Source organism: Dasypus novemcinctus, chromosome 27 (genome assembly GCF_030445035.2).
Source record: "Dasypus novemcinctus isolate mDasNov1 chromosome 27, mDasNov1.1.hap2, whole genome shotgun sequence".
Lineage (NCBI taxonomy): Eukaryota > Metazoa > Chordata > Mammalia > Cingulata > Dasypodidae > Dasypus > Dasypus novemcinctus.
In genome coordinates this window covers 25,285,390-25,305,528 of record NC_080699.1, presented here as the reverse complement: position 1 = coordinate 25,305,528, position 20,139 = coordinate 25,285,390, and the positions used below count along the sequence as shown (strand labels likewise).

Below are 20,139 nucleotides of genomic sequence, written 5' to 3'. Positions count from 1 at the left end.
GTGCCCCAGCTCATCAGGTTACTGAGACTGGTGGGAGACGGGCCAGGCCAAGGAAGCAGGTGGTTCATGGTGGCAAGAGCACAGTATCTCGAGAGCCTGCTCAGGTCACTTCTCCAAGCCTTGGTTTCTTTCTCTGCAAAAGGAAGAATGATAACACCTACCCTAGCAGCCTCAGAGGAGTGTTGTAAGAATCAAAAGAGCTTTCTTTGCAACTATATGAGCCACTGCACAAATGTTTTTTGTGCCTGGATGGTCCTTGCAGACTCCAAAATGGTTTTACACCTTCTTTAGCTCCCCAGGGAACTTACAAATGTGTGGCTTTATAAATGCTTTACCATTCCAGGAATATTTGCATTTTAAAAGAAAAATTAAAGTTGAAGAATTTTTAGAAAGAGAAGCTAATGAATCTTATGGCCTCTGACTTATAAGGAGCCATCTGTTAGCATCACTCTGGGGAGAAGGTGGTACCCAGAATACCCCTAAAGCTAACTAGGATTCCAGAAACTAGAACTTCATTCCACGCCCCACTCCCACCCCCCATAAATGTCAGTCTATCTCCAAGCACCTGATCGGTCACAGATTGGACCCCAGTCTAGCCCAAGGCACTTAGCTCCACATGTAAACCAACTAGAATGTTCTAGGCAGCCGACAGGGTTGATGCCAGTCCCTTCCTTCAGTCCCTGAGCTTTAGGCCCAGGAGAGAAGAGGGTGAAATGATGTGCTGCTTCTTGAGTCATCCGGCCACAAGCCCTCTAAGCCCTCTGGACACTTGCCCATTCCAAACCGCAGGCCACCAGACTCACCTGCCATCAGTGAGTGTGGCCAGGTGGGAGAGAAGAGAGGAAGAAAAGGAGAGAGCTGGGTGGACCCAATGAGGCCCCTGCCACTCCCATCCTGGGGTATGAGGCCCCAGGGTCTTTCCTGCTTTTCATTGTTCTTCCTGCTCAGGAACCAGGTCTCATGGCCCCATAGGGACCACCAGGCACAGTGAGCCCAGAAGAGCCACGTATCACATGGGCAAGAACACAGCCATGCAACACATGGTACCTACACCCAGCACGCAAGGTCATTGCCCAGCACCAAGGTCATTGGCCAATGCAAAGAAATGAGGATTCTGGAGGCAGCAGACCTGGTTTCCAGGCCTGGTCCTTCCACCTCCAGTAGCTGAGGGTCCTCGGGCAAACCACGTCACCTAAGTCTCAGTTCTCTCATCAGCAAAATGGGTGGTCACGAGGGATAGTGCAGGGTTGGCATGGGACTCCCTCGAGGTAAGGAAGATGAAGCACTTGTAAGATGTAAAACGTGTTAGAGATAGTTCATCAGAGACACATTCCCAGCGTGGTGTAGACCTAGGACTTGCCATTCCCTGCCACAGGCTCTCTAACGCTGCCCCTGGTGCCAGGTGCCAGGCCCATACACATTGCCATACTGTATAAATATAGGTTTTATTAATAATGGATGAAATCCCACAAATACAACTGGCGTCTCCGTGTGATGGAGGAATCCGTGGCAGGGTGAGGGAAAAGGCAAGTGTATGGAATCAAGTGAAAAAAGAGCTCTGGGGAAAGGGACACTCAGCAGTAGAACGAGCCTGCACCCCACCAGGAAAGCCAGACGTGCTTCAGGTGTGCCTGCCACCCTCGTGCCCAGGGCCTGCTGCTGTGACACCCGGAGGCTGCCTCGGCCAAAGGGAAGGGGGTGGGGAAACAGGGACGGGAGCTTGGGTGAGCAACAAAGAGAATGGGGAGGAGCCGGGGTGGGGGGTGGGGGGTGGGAATGCCAACCTGCTGCACAAGAGGAGAGCCAGGGGGTGGCGACAGCCAAGCTCCACTTCTGCCCGTGCCTGTGCTTGTGCTGGCTCTTAAACTCCAGGGAGCTGATGCCCTGTGCCACCCCTGGCTGGGAGGGAGGGACTGCTGGGGTGGGGGAGGGGTAACACCTGCAGATCCGGGAGACACCCTGAACAGCACCGACCTCGTCCTTCGAGTATCCCAAGTGGGTCCCCAGGAGGAGGTGGCACTGCCCTCCCTGCAGCATCCCTGCCATCCCCACCTTGCCCCATCACTCTTCCTGGGAGCTGCAGGGGAGGCGGCTGTGGGGAGGGCTGAGATGGCCGGTTCGCAGGTACGTGCCTGTAACTCTGCAGGGGCGGGAGCACTGCGTGTCAGGAGCAGCAAGGGGGGGGGCGGGGCTTCCCCCACTCACTCCCCGGAATAAAGTGCATTCTCCAGTTCCAGGGGCAGGTGGGAGAGGAACACAGACATTATTGCAGAGGTGCCGCCAGGCCCTACGCCCCACCGAAAGCAACGGGGAGGGGGGATGCGGGCATCCCGTGACCCCAGGCCTCTCCGATCCCCAGGATCGGGAGGGGGGACTCAGACAGAAAGCCCAGCTTCTGTCCCAGCAGCGGGGAGGAGGGGAGGAGGAGGAAGAGACTTCCGGCGTCCTTCCCTGCTCCGTGCCAACACCTCTAATGGGACTTCCAGGGGACCACCCCAGGGGCCAGCCCTGGAACCCCAACCTTATAACAGTCCAGTTTACAAACACTTTGTGGTGGGGGCCCCCAGAGGAGGCCACTTTGGTCAGTTGTATGTGGGGGCCCGGAGAGCCTCGGGCTCCCAGGCAGACAACAGAGGGGTGGGGGGTGCCCAGGGCAGGAAGGGGGCCGGCCAGCCTCCCAGTGGTCTTTGCATGCAGGTGTTGGTAAGAGTAGGGGGGAAGCTACAGACTGCATCAACTTGGGGAGACTCCCAGGCAGGTGCGGGAGGGCTGGCGTCCTCACCCCTGGGCCGGAGCCAGGGGCAGAGTCCACCCAGCAGCCTGTGGAGAAGCCGCAGCCGGTGCCCAAGTCTGCAAGGTTAAAACAGCCCCAGAGGGCTGGGGCCGGGGGCTGCCTGCGTGGGGGCTGGGGCACAGGCCAGCGTGAGGCTCTATCTCTCCGACTTGACCCGGTAGCGGAGCACGAAGTATGCCAGCAGCCGCAGGGCCAGGAAGAAGATGCCCAAGACCAGGAAGTCCAGGTAGAGCTTGGCGTCCTCCACATCCAGCGCCCGGAGGATGCTCTGTGGCTCCCGGAACGGGCACCGTTCCTCCGAGCACGTCAGGTCTCCCCGCTCCATGCCGTAGATGGTCAGGATCACGCCCTCAAAGCCGTACCTAGGCGAGCAGGGCCGTCAGCGCAGGGCTCGAGGCCCAGGGCCCAGCGCCCATCCCCGGAGGCCGGCAGCAGCCCCCTGCCCAAAGGCGCCAGGCTCGGCGCGGCTCAGGGAGAGCTGGCGTGAGGAGCGGGTTGCACGGCGCAGGGAGGGGAGCTGACCTGACGTAGGAGAGGTAGGAACTCCACTGCAGGTATGTGGGGATGGTCTTGAAGCTGACAAAGAAGCCGGAGAACAGGAGGACGGGGATGGCGGTAACCGGGCCCACAAAAGTGGCCACCTGGGCAGGAGCGAAGAGGAGCCGGGCCATCACAGGGTGACCGGGACACACCCAGAGCTGAGGTGGCCCCAGGGTTTCCCCAAACATCCATCCCCTGACCCCCGCTTCCTCCCACGAGAGGCCCTGACCCCTCTCAGAGTCCCCCACCTGCCTGCCTTCCCACCTGCAAGGAGTTGGAGGCGGCTCCGATCAGCAGCCCCAAAGACTGGGCCACCAAGGCGGTGGCAGTGGCCAGGGCTGAGAAGAGCAGGAAGCGGCTGGTCTCAGCTGGCTGGCCTGTCATCCAGTACACGATGCTGCAGTATACCACCGGGCACAGCACCTGGGGAGCGGGCACAGGGCTGGGCAGGGGGCTGCGGGAGGGCTGGACCACACGCTTGTCCATGCGGTGCTTCTGACTGACACGTGTCCCCTTCTTCCCCGACTCCATGAACCTCATTCATCTTCCAGTCCCATCTGGACTTCCATTAGGCCCACTCTGGCCAGCTCTCCCTCCCCTGAGCTTCCAGAGTCCTTCCCATCTGTACCAGGTTAATCCTTAGGTTGTGAGTCAACTCTAACACCTGAGGACAGGGATCAGGCCTACTATGTACAGTTGCACAGGTTGCTCTCTGCAAAGGGTGCCCAACCAAGAGGTAACTAGAGGTCAAGGTCCAGCTCGTGCTCCACTCGCTAAGTCGTGCACCCGGGCACCGTGCACTGTCCACCCTGATGAAGGGGCACTTTTTCTAATTTGCACAAAGGTGTTCTACAGTTTAGCGGCAGCCCTGCCCTGGTGCCTGCACGGGGTGGTGTGGTACCATGTGCCAAGCTCTCTTCTAAGCGCCCCATATGCATTAACTCACTTAATCCTCACAAACAACCCAGAGGTTGTTTCATAGACGGGAACGCTGCCCGGTCTCGCGGGCAGCAAGCAGCAGGAAGGCGCCAGAGCCAGCCTGTGCTCTTCTCTCCTGCCTCTACTAAAGTTCACAGAGTCACCTGGGGGCCTATGACCTTCGGCATTTTGTTTGCTGTCACTTGTTCCCACTTGAACGTGAGTTCCCCGAGGTCCAGCCTATGCCCGTCCTGTTCCCTGCTGCCCCCCCAGTGCCTGGCATGGCGCTCACTCCTGTTTGCTCAGTGAGCAGAGGGAAGGCTGGAAGGGGACAGGGCCGGTGGAGGCAAGGGAGCAGGATGGAGGGAGCCAGGCAGGGCGGACAGTGGGCAGGCGGGAGGAAGAGGCGCACCTGGAAGGGCACGTCGGCCATGGTCTTGGCCAGGTAGTACGCTTTGAGGCTGTACCAGTAGTTGAGGTGCTCCCTCATGAAGACCGCCATCTCTAGGGGGACTGGGGACACAGGCAGATCAGACCGGGCTGGCCAGCACCTCGGCCCCACCCCGTGCCCCGGCACCCACGCCCCAGGCCCAGGGCAGCTCAGCTCACAGGTGAGCACGGTGGGCATGAGGGCGGCGAACATGAGGAACAGCATGGAGAAGAAGAGGCAGCCGGTGTTGTTGAAGACCTTGCTGGCGTCGTCGCCGATGTGCAGGTAGAGGAGGCCGATGAGCACGCCGATGAGCACGTGGGACGCGAACCGCAGGTGGGTCAGGACCTGGGGGCGGCAGGGGCTCGGAGCCGCGCTCACGGGCTCAGAGGCCCGCAGGCGCGCTGGGGGCCTCGGGCGGAGGGACCCCCTGCCCATCCGAGCTGCTGGGATCCGAGGCCCCCACCGGCCGGACCAAGGCGGGGCTCCTCTCCCCAGCTTGACGCCTCACCGTGTCCCTGAGGATGGACAGGAAGGTCCTCTTGAAGAGGATGCAGAACTGCGTGAGGGTGCTGGTGGCGAAGGTGTGGCTTTCGATGGGGTCCACTTCCTGGGTGGGAGGAAGTTGGATGGAGTAAGCTGTCCCCCCACCTCCACTGCCCACCAGCCCAGTGAACGGACAGCCCCCCGCAGAGGCCCTCCGGGTCTACGGGAGAGAAGCCTGCACCACGGACTGTGTGCCCACGGCGGGGTCTGGGGTGGCAGTCAGAGGGAGATCCAGAGAGAAACCAAGGAGGGGTGCAAACTTGGATCCCTCCTCTCCCGTTCTTTAATCTTTAAAAAGTTTACCTTCAGGTTATTATTCTTTATGCCTCTAGTTTCACAGTAATAATTATTTAATAATGATAATAACACCAACCAAGGCAATAACTAACTCTTCCAGTTTCCAAGGGTTATAGGATCTTGTTTAAGGAACCGACTCTGAACAAACACCTGCTACAGCAGGTACGGGGCGAAGAGCTTGAGGTGATTTTCCTAGTTGGTCCTCACAATAGCTCTGCGAGGTTAAGGACCGTCCCCACCAGGTTAGAGATGACAGTAAGCCGCGCTGGCTGCGAGGCCAGGGACAGTGCCTGTCTTGCTGACCAGGTGGGCACAGAAGACAACGCGCTGTAGATGGTCAGCAAGAATTTGCTGAATGGTAAGTGAAGGAGAAAAGCAGGCTCAACGAGAGGCTAACTTTACAAGGTCGGCCGGCAGCTACTAGAAGGCCTCCTCCAAGCCCTGTGTTCTTCCTAGGACCCAGGGGTGGCCTCGCTTCTGGGGACAGCCTCCTTGGCAGGGTCACGGGCCAGGGTCCCACCTCTCTCCCCCCTGCCTTCTCTGCCCCTACTCACCGGAGGGCAAGGGGGGCAGGGTGTGGGGGCCTCGGTCTTCTCGGGGCTGCTCTTCTTCTCGGCCATGGCGCAGAGCCCGTTCTGCACAGCTCGGAACAGCATGGGGTTCAGGTCTCCATACTCGCCGGAGGCCACCTCGATGACTGGGGGACACCGAGGGCACTGCTCAGCTGAAGATCCACCCTCGCTTCCCAGGCCAAGCCAGCCCCTCCTCTGGGGAAGGCAGTGACCTTGACCCCTCTGCCCTGGTAGACCCACCACGGGCCCCGGCGCCCAGCCCCCGCAACAGGCCGGCACTCACTGAAGTCAGCGGGGTTGTGGTAGGTGGGGCAGTGCAAGCCCAGCCCCTTCAGGTACGGGATCAGGTTGGTGACCATGCCTTTAAAGATGCACTGTCCCTGGCTCAGGATGTAGAGCTGAGGCAGAAAAAGAAGGCTGGGAAAATGTGACCAGGGCGCCAGGCAGGGGCCCCAGAAGCGTCTCTGCTCCCCCCACGCCCCGCTCCCGACCTCACCTTGTCGAACATCTCGAAGAGCTTGGCACTGGGCTGGTGGATGGTGCAGATGATGGTTCGGCCCCCCTGGGCCAGGGACTTCATGAGAGACACCACTTGGAAACAGGAGGCACTGTCCAGGCCACTGTCCAGAGAGAGGCCACCAGTGGCCGGTGAGGAGGGCGGGGCCGGCGGGGAGTTCAGGGTGGGCAGCTGCTGTGACGGGAGAGGAGCTGGCAGGAAAGGGCTGCTCTGGCCACCCCTGTGGCCTGCATGCCCCGTGCGGGTCAGGCATTTGGAGGAAACAGGAAGCCCTGGACACTGTGCAGTTTAGCACCTGCTGAATACCAGGCACTGAGATGACAATGACGAATAAATAAGACCTAGTCTCGGGGCTGGAGGGAGAGGTAGATAAGTGCACAGATGACTTTAGATCCTGTGGAAAGAGCTGTAGAACGTGGGGTGGAGGAAAGGGGGAAGATCCTGCCTCTGCTCTAAGGGGCATTGGAGGATAATCAGAGAAGTTTTCCCTGGGGGGGAGTCTGGAGAGAGTCAGAGCTCAGCCAGGTGAAGGTGGAAGGGGAGGGGCAGTGGTGAAGGGCATTCCAGGCAGAAGACATGACATATGCAAGGCTTGGAGGCATGAAACACATGGTTAGACTAGGGAATGAGGAGCAGGTCCTTATTATTAGAGCAGAAAATACAAGACAGGGGGAAGCAAGACACGAGGCTGGAGAAGTAGGTTGGGAGCAGGACCTTGTAAGTCATCTGACTTTATTCGGAGGGCGAATGGAAATGATTGCCAGTTTTTAAGCAGGGGAGTGGAAGATTTGCCTTTTAGAAAGACCATTCGGGCTGCAGTGTGGAGGAAGGATTGGCTGGGAGGGATTGGAGACCTGGAGGTAGAAGTCTGTTGCAGAAATGCAGGTGAGAGTCAACGATGTCTGGAACCTTGGCACTGGCACTGGGGATGGGAACAGGGACAAATCCAAGAGCTATCAAAAGGAGGTAGAATCGACAGGAGTTGGTGGTTGCTTGGCCATGGGGGAGGGAGTGAGAGGGAGATGTCAAGGAGGACATGTGAGCTTCTGCCTGGGTGAAGGACGGGCTGGTGGGAGGCAGGGAGGGCAGGCCAGGAAGTCCTTCTCCTGGACCCAGGGAGCTGCAAATGGAGGCTCTGGGCTCCCACGGTGGGGAAGGCGCAGCCTCCAGGCTCCCCTCAGGGAGGAGGGCAAGGGGCATGTCCTGGCGGGAGAGGAATGGGGGAACTACCTGGTGGGCTCATCGAAGAACATGACAGGTGGGTTGTTGACCAGCTCCAGGGCGATGGCCAGACGCTTCCGCTGCCCACCGGAGAGCAGGGCTGTCCTCGTGTGGGAGCAGGACATCAGGCCCAATGCCGTCAGGATCTCCGTCACCTGGCCCAGCCCCCCGACCCACTCCAGGTCAGCTTCCGGGGCTCTGCCTCCCCCGGGCTTCACCCCAGTTGAAAAGACAATCTCCCTTAAGTCCACTGTCCCAGCTTTGGCCACCACTCTCCCACCTCTCCCAAATGGGGGCCCCAGGACTCAGGAGCACCCAAAAGGGCAGCTGTCCTGTTTCCTCCCCCTTCTGCGCTCACCAGCTCCTTCTTCACTTCCTGCTTCTCACTCAGCTTCAGGTTAGCAGAGACCTGGGACCCAGAGAGTGGTCTAGTCAGCGATCTGTGGCCGAGGCTCTGCCTTAAGGCCCTCTGCTGAGGAACAGGGGCCGGCAGACAGCAGAGGGTGCCTGGGACAAGGGGGTGCCCCCCTAGCCCTCACCATCATGGCCTCCAACACCGTCAGGTGCGGCAGCAGCATGTCGTCCTGCATGATGTAACAGGACATCTTCCGGAAGGTCCTCAGCTCCCGCGGCCTCCCGTTGACGAGAATCTGCCCCTTCATGCCGGATTCCCTGCAGGAAGGTGGGGTGGCAGTGGGTGTCGGGTCCAGGGCATCTCCCCATACTCCCCAGGGGATCCTTCTTCCTGGGTGCCATCCCAGGCTCCTCCTCACCTGTATCCTGCCAAGAGGTTCATGAACGTGGACTTGCCAGCTCCCGACGGGCCCATGATGCCGATCAGCTCCCGGCGGCAGAATGTGCCCGATAGGCACTTGAGGAGCGTCTTATAACCTGCAGCCAGGAAGGGAGGAACTTGCGGCCAGGGCTGTCATAAACAGAGGCACCCCAAAACGCTTAGGAGCAGCCGTGAGCATCAGTGCAACAGGCAGCCCCTGCTAGGTGGGATTTGGCTGGGATGGTGGGGCAGCCCTCGGAGCCCGCCAGGACCCCTCACCCTCTCCTCCTGGCCTGCCAGGGATGACCATCATGGATCTCAAATTCCGAGCGTGCAGTCCTCTTCTGAAGGTCACGGGAAAGCCCATACATTTCAGAGATGGGCATGGAGAGTGGATCGAGATGATGGGAGACCCTGCTCCTTGTCTATAAACGCAGCAGCCACCGTCTCACCTCCAAGAAGGCTTTCCCAGTTGCCCAGCCTGACCTGGCTGCCTCTGCTCTGTGCTCTGATAGCATTTCTCATCCACCAGCACGTTTGTTACTTGATGTGCCTGTCACTTGCCTCCCTCCCCCAGCCTATTAGTCAATGAGCTTCTTGGGGCAGACTCTAGCCTGCAGTAGGTGCTCAATAAATGTTCATTCTAGAAGTGTGTGTTCTCAGCGCTTTAGCCTCATTCTGAAAAAGCCTCCTTACTTTGTGCTCTCTCTGCCCACCAGGTTTGTCTCTCCAGCCCCTTACATGGCCCAGTAAAATCTCACCTTTCATTCATTCATTGGGAGACAGCAAATGCATTAAGAGCACTAGTTTAGAGTTAGATGGATCTGGGTTCAAATTCTGCCTCCACCCTTACAGCTGTGTGACCTTGGGCAAGTTGCTTAACCTTTCTGAACTTCAGGTCCCTCATCTGTAAAGTGAGGATGGTAATACCCATCTCACAGGGTTGTTGTAAAGATTCAGAGAGATAATATATGTGAAGCATATGGCACAGGGCTTGGCACGGAGAATGCACTAAAAATGGCATTCTATTTATTAACTCCACTTGACAAACACTGATATCTGGATTTTTTAAAAGGAGGACAACACAGTTAGTGCTCCCAAGAAGTTTGCAATCTAGACAACAGAACATCTACGATCGGAGGAATAATAAAACAAGACTCTAACAGAAGTACAAATAATGTGCTACAAGAATGCAGAGCATGGAATTCACAGGGGTCAGGGGACAAGGGGAAGTCAGGAATGGCTTCAAGGAGGAGGCGGCATTTGAGCTAAGGTATGAGGATGAGCAGGATTTCAAAAAGCAGGGGGAAGGCAGAGGCCCTCTAGGCTTTGGGAGGGAAAGTTCTGCTGTGTCAAAGTGTATCTGTCGTCCCATCTAGGGGTCAGAAGGCAGACACTCTCTGGAGGTAGTTACTTGGTGAGACGTGGGGGTGGATGGGAAGGAGGAAGCCAACAAGGAGGGCCTTGCAGACCTCCAGCCAGTGAGCAGGGGACACAATCCACCCACCCTCGCGCTGACTTCTCCTCTGACCCCGGCAGAACCCAATCCCCACTCCACGCAGCCTCCTCCGTCAGGCAGAGGAGACGAGAAGGGATGCCGTCTCTAGCCCTCCCCCCACAGCACCCAGGCCAGTGCTCTGGGCCCAACTCTCCCTCTGGACACATCTCATCAGAAGGAATTCTGGGTAGTGCTTTACGGTTTGCCTCAGTAGCTCCTCCAGCAACTGGATGAGGCAACTGGAGCCCAGAGGCATCAGTGATTCACCCAAGGTCACACAGTCAGTTCTGTACAGGGAAGGGGAGGTCCTGGGCACCGACCCTCTGCCTCAGTCATCGTCACCATCAGTCAGAGAGAAGTTTGGCTATGCACTCCAGCATATGTCTTACAGAGCCACTCGCAGGAAGCAATTTCTTTTGCCGGGGAAGAAATCGGCAAAGGAGAACCTTTCCATCATTTAATCAGAGCCAAGCACCAGATTGAACCCTGATGCTATTTCAAATATCATCTTATACCTTCCTTCCGCAAGGCACTTTCAGCCATTTCATCTCAACTGAGCTTCATAGCAAGCCTGTGCATTGGGTGTTCTTACCATCCCTGTTTACAGATGAGGAAAGCGAGGCCAGGAGAGGTACACAGCCTGCCCAAGGTCACACAGCTAATGAACCCAGGTCTTTGGACTCCTGCTGTACCAGCACAGCTCAGCATGGAAGGGGCCCTGCCAAGCCTTCAGGCTGGAGAGACACTCGCCAGGAACAAATCACTTAGAGCCTTCACCCCTAGGAACAGCAAGTTATCTTCTTTCTCTGAAGCAAAAACTCATAACCAAAGGCCCATAGCCCCCTGAGTCAGCAGAGGGTCGAGCAACTCCAGGAAATGATAGCAAACTATGGGGTATGCACGTGCAGTCTTCTGGGGAGAGGGCTGACAGATTCTCAAAGGAGCCCCTGACTCCTTAGAAGTTTCTGAACCATTACTATAAAGCAAAGTTGAAAGTTCAATGGAAAAGGCAGACGCAACAAGAACCCTCGTTTTGCACCAATAATGTACTAGAAAGGTCACGAGACTGAAGTCAGGAGCCCAGTGCTCTCGTCTGGCCTCAGTCAGTAACTCTGAAATTTTGTCAAGTCACTTTGTTTCAGAGCCTCAGTTTCCTCACCTGTAAAATAAGGATGGTAATATCTCCTTCGAAGGGCTTAATAGAGTTATTGTGGACATTAAGTCAGATAAGTAAGAGTAATTAATAGGAAAGTGATTTGAAGAATAAAAAACATCATGTACAATTCAGAAGATGTGATGGTCACTGGCTTCTGCAGAGGCAGAAATCCCCTCCCCCCACACCCTTGCTCTTTCTTTTTTCTTCTCTCTGCCTAGCCCAAGTTGATTTCTGTCCTCTAAAAAGAGGGAGAGAGATTCAAGGGAAAAGAGAAGTAGAGAGAGGAAGACAGAGAGCAGAGAAACGGGTGAGGGATGGAAGAGATGGCAAGAATTGACAGTAAAGTGGAATGGGGTCAGAAGGAGGGAAGGACCAGGCCAGGGGGCCGATTAGTGGCCAGTGAGTTGAGGAAACCAGAGAGCTGCCCCTTTATCCACATTGCTTTTTTATCTTCATTTACCCTTAAAACTGTGAGGAAATGAGAGACGTTGAAAATAACAGTGACCTCATCATTTTGCCCAGAGCTGGCCTCAGGGCCAAAGAGGCAGCTCAGGGAGGAAGTGCTGAGCAGGGAGTCCAGGTGCCTCAGTTTCCACTGACTCAGGCCCTGTGATCTCTTGACCGCTCAGGGGAGTGAGGGTGGGGAGCACAGACAGCACATGCTCAGCCCTGCGCTGAAGCACCCCAAACCTATTTCTTAAACCTCAGAGAACAACATGCCGGCTCCACCCCTGTCCACACCCAGACTCTGGGAAACAGACCCAGCTTCTCTATTCCCAGCTCAAGCTGCCCGGGGCAGGGGATGCAGGGGATGACCAGGGCTCAGGGGAATGCAGAGCTCCAGGCCCTATCCAGACTTGTCCCAAGGAGGGGAGATGGGAATGCTGTTGTGCCAGGGAAGTCACGAGAGGGAACAGAAAAGTGCATGCAGAGCCGGAAAACCTGGCTTGTGGTCCCCGCGCTGCCACCTACTAGCTGTGTGGCATTTGTCAAGTTATTCAACTTCCCTGAGCCTTGGTTTCCTTATTAGTAACACGGGGATGACACTTGTCCTGCCACACCTCCACCCTTCCTGATTCCGAGGACTGGCAAGAATGAAGATGATGGAATGAGATACCTTCACAAATGAGCTGCACCCAAGAGGCACAAGGGACCTGCTAAGAGACACAAGGGAACTGCTAAACTCCAGGCAAGCCCTGCAGCTCCAGCTCTCCAGGGCAGGCGCCTTGGTAAAAATCAAGAGGAAAGTCATCAAGGACCACTCAAGGACCAAGAAGCAGAAAAGCCTCAAAAGCCAACTGAACCCATTGTCCTCCCCTGCCCCGCTCATGTATGTGGGGGGGGGTGTTGGGGGGTGTGTGGGAGCACAGACTCAACTGAGGCCCAGGTTTTAGGGCTCCCACAGGCCCACCCATGTAGGACTTCCCGACCTCAAGCTCAGGTGAGGCAACCCCGAGGGGCCCACAGCTCCCCACCAGGCCGCTCCCTACCCCGTTTGCGCCAGCAGGGCCCCTCCCGCACGGAATAGGACAACTCCAGGAACTCGATGTCCACCGCCGAGCGCCTGGGGAGGTGGGAGAAGCGCTGGGCTTCGGTGATGTGGTTCTCCACCTTCTTTAGGTGCGTGGTCAGCACAGGGGGCTCCGCCCCGTCCTCCAGCGCCACAGCCATGGCCACGGTCCCGGGTCCCAGGCCACAGCCCACGGCGTCCAGCGCCTTCTCCGCCATCACGCCGCCCGCCTGCAGGGAGAGGGTCTGCTCAGCCCGGGCAGACCCCGAGCCCCAGCGCAAAGCGCCCTCGCCTTCCGGTGCTGCCCTCGCCCCCACTGCCCTCCGCCTTCCCAGGGCAGATGTGCCGCTGACAGCTCCCGACTCCTCGCCGCCGGGTCCCCGCTCCCCGCCGCCGCCCCCCGCCCCCCGCGCGGCGAAGCTCCGTGTCCACCGCTCCTGGGTCCCGGGCAGCACCGGCGCTGCGCCCGAAGCCTCCACCCGCTCGCCAGTGCCCGCGGCCGCGCTAATCTCCTTACCCCGCAGGCAGCAGCCCCTGGGGACTGGGGGTGGGGGCGGGAAGGGGCAGCGGCAGAGGCTGCCCTCTAGGAGGTCAGGGTGGGGGTGGGCGAGGGCAAGGCGGGGAAAAGGAGGCCCTGGGCCTCCCGCTGCGTCCCCCTCCCTCTCCCTGGGTGCGACACCACCGTGGCGGGTCCCTGCCGCGGGCGCTCCTAGGTCCGCGCGCCCTGCGCTCTCCCCAAAGACGGGCTCTCAAGCCCCCCAACCCCCCACCCCAAGACAGGTTCCCCCCCCCCCCCCCCCCCCGAGCCCAGCATGCCTAGTCACCTTGACGCGCCCCCGGGCCAGTGCGGGGCCGAGATGCTTGGCGCTGCCACAGGCCGGAGCTGGCACCTCCCGGTTCTTCTTACCTGCCTCGGGCTGCGGCACCCGGGTCCCGGCTCCCAGTCCCGGCGGCGCGGGCCGGGGCGGGGCCAGGGCGGGCGCCCAGGGAGCCCTGTCCCGGGATGGGAAGGGATAACGAGGCTGGGGAGGGGCGGCTGGGGGGCGCGCCCCGATGCTCGGCTGCGCACACCCGGTTCCTAGAGCCTGGTCCTCCGCGCGGTGTCCCCCCGAGCCCGCCGGCGACTGCGCTCTCCTCGGAGCTCCGGCTCTCGGGGCGTGATGCTCTTAAAGGGCCCGCGCCGCCCCGCAGCCCGCGGGAGGTGAGTGAGGATGGCGAGGACGAGAGCAGCCGGGCCGCAGTGGGGGACACAGGATGGGAGGTTGGCCGCGATGTGAGGGACGGAGAGCTGGATGTGTGGGTCCGGGTGGGGATTACGGACTAGGCCGGGATGGCGGTGGTAGCGGTGATGAAAGTGGGGCGCTGAGTCCATGGGTCTCAAGGCCTTAGGAAGCCATCAGCCTATCTGCTCTCCTCACCCCAATTTTTTTTCCCCTTATTTCTGGCCCTTGAGTTTAGATTCTCCCCCAGGAATCCCCAAACTAGGTAAAAAGGTTTTGGAAAGCAGGGATGTTGGGACAACCCCCGCCCCCCCACACACACACACATAGACATTTCCCCCCAATCCTGTGTTGTTTTTTGTTTTTGTCTCTAAGGCTCAAGAAATCAGTTAAGAAAAGAGGGTAGTGGCTTTGGGAGTGCTTGCAGTCAGCTCCAAGGTTAAACTGGTATCCAGAGCTCAGCCTGCTCAGACGCAGAAACCCTTTTCATATTCCCAGCCAAGTCTGGCCTTCTAGACAGGCACAGGCCTGACCTGGAGACCTGTGTGTGCCGGGCGTGCACAGGATTCCGAGGCCCTGCCTTTGACATCATCTTATACACAGGTGCAATCTCTCCCTCATCCACATGCCTTCAAACGTAGGTCCCCAGAGCACTCCTGGTGCTTTCCCCTGCTCTGCCTCTTAGGCAATTCCTCTTGGTCCCTGCCGCCCCAGCCGCAAGTAGGTTAGCCCGCTGAGACACGTGACCTGCGTTTACATTCCCACCTGTCACACAGCAGAGACCCAAGGGAGGGGAGATTGCAGCTGCCGCTGCTGCCCCCCTGCTGAGGCTGCTCCCTACTGCAGCAGGCCAGAGGTTACTAGCAGTCAAACCTCTCCCAAGCCGCTCGGCCTCCACCCCACCCGCAACCCCCACCCTGCCATCCGCCACCCTCAGCCTCTCCAGAGTCCTGAAGACCCCTGCAGGACATCTTCAGATATCACCCAGCAACTGTGAGGTTTATGTGGGTTTTAGAACCACACACCCCTTCTCCCCCACCCCCACTTCCATCACCACCATTCCTCAAGACCAACCTTCCCATTCTCCAGATGGAGCCTCTGTTCTCCAAGTTAACCTCCAATGTTCTGCGATAAACTCTTCCATCTGCCAACAGGTACATTTATTGAGTAACTACTGTGCACCAGTATCATTTAATCTTTACAGTATCTCTATGAGGCAAGTTTTGCTATCACTCTTTTAGAAAGAAAGAAACTGAGGCACGGGGAGGTTAAACAATATGCCCAGGAGAACACAACTAGTCTGAAGCAGAGCAGGGCTTGAACCCCAATGTCCCTGCTTTTACCCTCTCTGCTATTGGGCCTCTCAGAACCTACATAGACTGCCTCCCTCTTCTTTTTTTCTTTTTTTTAAAATGTAGATAGTTTTAAATTTTTATTTAGTTCTCTTTTGTCCATCACTATCATCCATTAGCAAGACTTTTTCATCACCCAGAACAGAAACTCTGTACCCATTAAGCAAAACTCCCATTTCTGGGAAAGAGATGTGGCTCAACCAATTGGGCTCCCATCTACCATAGAGGAGATCCAGGATTCGATGCCCAGGGCCTCCTGGTGAGGGCAAGCTGGTCCACATGGAGTGCTGGTCCACGTGGGAATGCAGCCCCACACAGGAGTGCTGCCCTGGGTGGGAATGCCGCCCCGCGCAGGAAAGCCACCCCGCGCAGGAGTGCTGGCTGATGCAGAGTGCTGGCCGACATGGAGAGCTGGCGCAGCAAGATGATGCGACAAGAGACAGAGGAGAAAAAATAAGATATAGCAGAACAGGGGAGCTAAGGTGGCGCAAGAGAGTAATTGCCTTTCTCCTACTCCCAGGATCAGTTCCCGGAGCCGTCTGATGAGAATACAAGCAGATACAGAAGAACACAGAGAGCAGACAACATGGGGAATGGGGGGCGGGGATAAATAAGATAAATCTAAAAAAAACAGAAAAACTCCCATTTCTCCTTCTCCCCAGCCCTTCGTAACCTCTATTCTACTTTCTGTTTCTAGGAATATGCCTATTCTAAATACTTCATACAACTGGAATCATACAATATTTGCTTTTTGTGTCTAGCTTATTTCACTCAGCATAATGTTTTCAAAGGTTCACCCATGTTGTATCAGAACTTCATTCCTTTTTATAGCTGAATAATATTCCATTTTATAGATATGCCACATTTTGTTTATCCATTTATTGCTTCTCCATTTTTTAGACAGATTCTATTTTCTCAAGATAACTCCCATCTTTTAATGCCACCCCACCCCCAGTCCCTGGCACACAACTTTCTAATTCCCAAGAAAGTTTCTTCCCTTTTCTTAGGAACACACTGCCCCCATTCCACAGGACTTTCCCATCTTTTCCAAGTTTTCCATCAGCTTTCCCCACTATGGGATTCACGCCCCATCCCCTAGCACAGTGGTCTTCGGCCTTGGCTGAGAGCATCACTTAGGAGGCTTGCAACAAGCCACATGTCCAGATAACACTGCAGACAAATTAAATCAGGATCTCTAAGTAGTATTTTTTAAAGCTTCCCAGATGGCTCCACTCTGCAGGCAAAGTTGAAAGCCACTGCCCTAGATGGACATTTCATTCCCCGGATTAGAACCCCTTTCCTGACCAGTGCCCCATTAAAGGCCCTTTTCCTCTCTGGAATAGGCCTCCCCATTCTCCAGGATGCCCTCCCTCATTGGGAATAGATTTTCTTCCATGTCCTGAACTTAGAAGATCTGCATCCTAATCTTGGCACTATCTCTTACTTATTCTGTATTCCTAGGCAAATTTCTCCAGTTTTCTGAGCCTCATCCATATAATGGAGATAAAAAATATTGCATATCTGCCTCAAAAGGTTCCTATGAGGCTCAAGAGTCTGAGTGCTTAGTAACAGATAACTAAAATTTCTTCTCAAGAATAGACCATACACCATTATTCTCCAGGTCAGACTTACCATGGTTCAGGCTCATCCCCTTTCCCCAGGAGGATCCCCCATTTCCCTGACAAAGAAGGGGAAACTACCTTTGCTGATTGCCCACTACGTGCTACACCCAGCATAGAGATATGATCTGTGGGGAAGGGGCTAGGTCTTCTCTCTTTCCACTGTATTCCCAGAGCTTGTACACAGATAATGCACCCAATAAATGTTTGTCGACTGAATCATCTAACCAAGGCTCAGAAATGTTAAGTACAGGGAAGCAGATTTGGCCCAATGGATAGGGCATCCACCTACCACATGGGAGGTCCAAGGGCAAACCCAGGGCCTCCTGACCTGTGTGATAAACTAGCCCACGCACAGTGCTGATGTGCACAAGGAATGCCTTGCCATGCAGGGGTGTCCCCCACGTAGGGGGGGTGCACCCCATAAGGAGAGCCACCAGCACGAAAAAAGTGCAGCCTGCCCAGGAGTGGCGCCGCACACACGGAGAGCTGATGCAGCAAGATGACTCAACAAAGAGAGACACAGATTCCCAATGCCACTGACAAGAATACAAGCGGACACAGAAGAACACACAGCGAATGGACACAGAGAGCAGACAACTGGGGGGGGGGGGGGAGGGGAGGGAAGGGGAGAGAAACAAAAAGAAAAAAAAAAAAGTTAAGTACAAGGGTGAGATCCAGAGATTCAAATCCAGGTCTTACTGATTCTAAACCATGGCTTTTTCTACTGTGCCAAACTTTCTCATTCCTTAATAGTCACCCTCTCATTCTATGATCATTCTATGATCTTCAAGCAGATCCTTCCCCATTCCCTGTACAAACCTCTTTTTCTCTTTTCATTATAGGATATAGAACCATTCCAACCTCCCAGATATCCACTAGGATAGACCTTCTCTGTTTTGGAAGATACTCTCCCTCTTCCACCACATATCTCCTAGGATGGACCTTCAATTCTCCACAACCCACACCTCTAAGTCCTAGAATAGATCCTCGTTACTCAAGAGCAGTGATTCCAAACCGAGTGTACATCAGAATCACCCGGAGGACTTGTTAAAACACAGATTGCTGGGCTCCACTCCCAGAGTTTCTGATTCTGTTTAGGTCTGGGATAAGGCCAAGACAATTTGCATCCCTAATGAGTTTCCAGGTGACGTTGATGCTGCTGGTCTGGGGATCACACTTTGAACCACTGCTCAGGAGACCCTTCACTCCCCTGTAGAGACCTTACCATCCCCAGAACAAACCCTCCGTTTCCCATCACAGACTTTCCCGCAATGCCCAGATGCCTCTGCCATTTCCTCAAATAGATCCCGTCCCAGTCCGAGATCAGTCCTCCCCTTTCTCTAGAATCCTCTCAAACTCCCACCTTAACCACCTCTCCCAAAATACAGAGCCCCATCAGAGGCAGATTCCCTAGACCCAGGTATCAAAGGGTTAATGATAATTGGCTTAAATGCAGCAAGGCAGGAGCAGAAAATTCCCAGCTCAGCTCAGTGCCAGAAGCTAATCTAACAGACATGGGCTGTTCTGGGCAGGGATTTGTGGAAGAGTCATTGGTAAAGAGCTTTATGGGCCTTGGAAAGAGGAGGGTAGCAGGGTCCTATGGGAGTTGAAAAGGAATTTGATTGCTTTGGAATGGACCCAGTTCAGCTTCAACCACCCCTCAGCCACCCCACCTCCCTTACCCACCTGGACACTGACTCAGGTCTCTGGACAGCTGATTTAAAAGTGTATTAGATACAAGCCCAGGTATTGGTTCTTCTGAGGGCTACAAAGACCCACAGGTTCTATGGTCATGGCAGATGGAGTTCAGTGCCATTTCAGTTGGCCCTACTTTGGAGTTTGTGTTCCTGATGGAGTTGGACTCAGATGTGATCTTTTTTAAAAAAAAGATTTATTTATTTGCACACACACACACACACCCTGCCCTCCAGTTGTCTGCTCTCTGTGTCCATTCGCTGTGTGTTCTTCTGTGACTACTTCTATCCTTATCAGCAGCACCGGGAATCTGTGTTTCTTTTTGTTGCATCCTCTTGTTGTGTCAGCTCTCTGTGTGTGTGGCGCCATTCCCGGGCAGGCTGAATTTTCTTTCACACTGGGCGGCTCTCCTTACGGGGCACACTCCTTGTGCATGGGGCTCCCCTATGCAGGGGACGTGGCATGGCACTCCTTGTGTGCATCAGCTCTGTGCATGGGCCAGCTCCACACAGGTCAAGGAGGCCCGGGGTTTGAACCGCGGACCTCCCACGTGGTAAGCAGATGCCCTATCCATTGGGCCAAGTCCACTTCCCTCAGATGTGATCTTTGTTCACAAGTCTCTCCTGTTACTTTTACTGGACCTGTGGTTGGCATTGGGGGTTGGTGTATACTCAGGGGACCTGAATCTCTGGACTGTCCATGTGATAGCCAGGCCCTGAGCCTCAACAGACTTGTAACTCCTACCCTCTGGCTTACTGGACTTACTCCAGCCACTAGCAGGGAGATGAAGAAGGCCAACCATCACACCAGGGAGCCAAGAGTGCCTACAACTGCAAGTGGGAGAATTGTATCCATCATCCATGTGGAATCTAAGCCCCCTCTTGATATAGAGGTGGAGTGGACAAAACCATCCCAGGGTCCACAGGATGGAGGAATAGAGTATGGATTAGAGTGGATTACTGCTATTCTACTATGGAACTACTGTGATTAGTAATAAAAAGAAAACGTAGCATTGATGTGGAGAAAGTGACCACGGTAGCTGCTGAGGGTAGGGAGAGGGAAGAAGAGATATGATGTGGGGGCATTTTCAGGATTTGGAGGTGTCCCGGGTGGTACTGCAGGGACAATTGCTGGACATTGTATGTCCTGTCAGAGTCCACTGTGTGGACTGGGGGAAAGTGTAAACTATAATGTAAACCATTATCCATGTGGTGCAGCAGTGCTCAAAAATGTATTCACCAAATGCAATGAATGTCCCATGATTGTTGATATGGGAGGAGTGGGGTGAGGGGGGTGGAGGGGTATATGGGGACCTCATATTTTTTTAATGTAACATTAAACATAAATAAAGACCAAAAAAAAAAGTGTATTTGTCCATGGAAGAACCCTCTGCTGGCCACTCAGGGAGATGCAGCCCAGGACTGCAAAGGAGAGTCCATAAACAAGAGGGAGGCTCACCAAGCCTTTCCCTCCTGT

The 20,139-nt window shown here is 55.6% G+C and overlaps 1 protein-coding gene across 1 annotated transcript; it reads right to left on the bottom strand.

Moving 5' to 3' along the window:
- Nucleotides 1-1,426: 1,426 nt before the first annotated feature.
- On the bottom strand, nucleotides 1,427-14,721 carry ABCG4 (ATP binding cassette subfamily G member 4). Its single transcript, XM_004456272.4, has 15 exons — nucleotides 13,599-14,721; nucleotides 12,755-13,004; nucleotides 8,609-8,726; nucleotides 8,375-8,507; nucleotides 8,194-8,244; nucleotides 7,845-7,990; nucleotides 6,594-6,717; nucleotides 6,381-6,495; nucleotides 6,080-6,222; nucleotides 5,194-5,292; nucleotides 4,862-5,030; nucleotides 4,665-4,765; nucleotides 3,599-3,757; nucleotides 3,317-3,435; nucleotides 1,427-3,156 (listed from the first exon to the last, which is right to left on the bottom strand). The coding sequence occupies exons 2-15, from the start codon at nucleotides 12,990-12,992 to the stop codon at nucleotides 2,931-2,933; spliced, it is 1,941 nt and encodes a 646-aa protein (XP_004456329.1). The 5' UTR covers nucleotides 12,993-13,004; nucleotides 13,599-14,721; the 3' UTR covers nucleotides 1,427-2,930.
- Between the last annotated feature and the right edge of the window lie 5,418 nt (nucleotides 14,722-20,139).

Bases quoted from the DNA above. Each gene is read 5' to 3' on its own strand.
- ABCG4 (XM_004456272.4), bottom strand. From the start codon at position 12,992: ATGGCGGAGAAGGCGCTGGACGCCGTGGGCTGTGGCCTGGGACCCGGG. The intron at 8,508-8,608 runs GTGAGGAGGAGC...ACCTTCCTGCAG, and splicing joins AACCTCTTGGCAGGATACAG to GGAATCCGGCATGAAGGGGC. The intron at 3,758-4,664 runs GTGCGCCTCTTC...CCCGCTCCCCAG, and splicing joins TGGCCGACGTGCCCTTCCAG to GTGCTGTGCCCGGTGGTATA.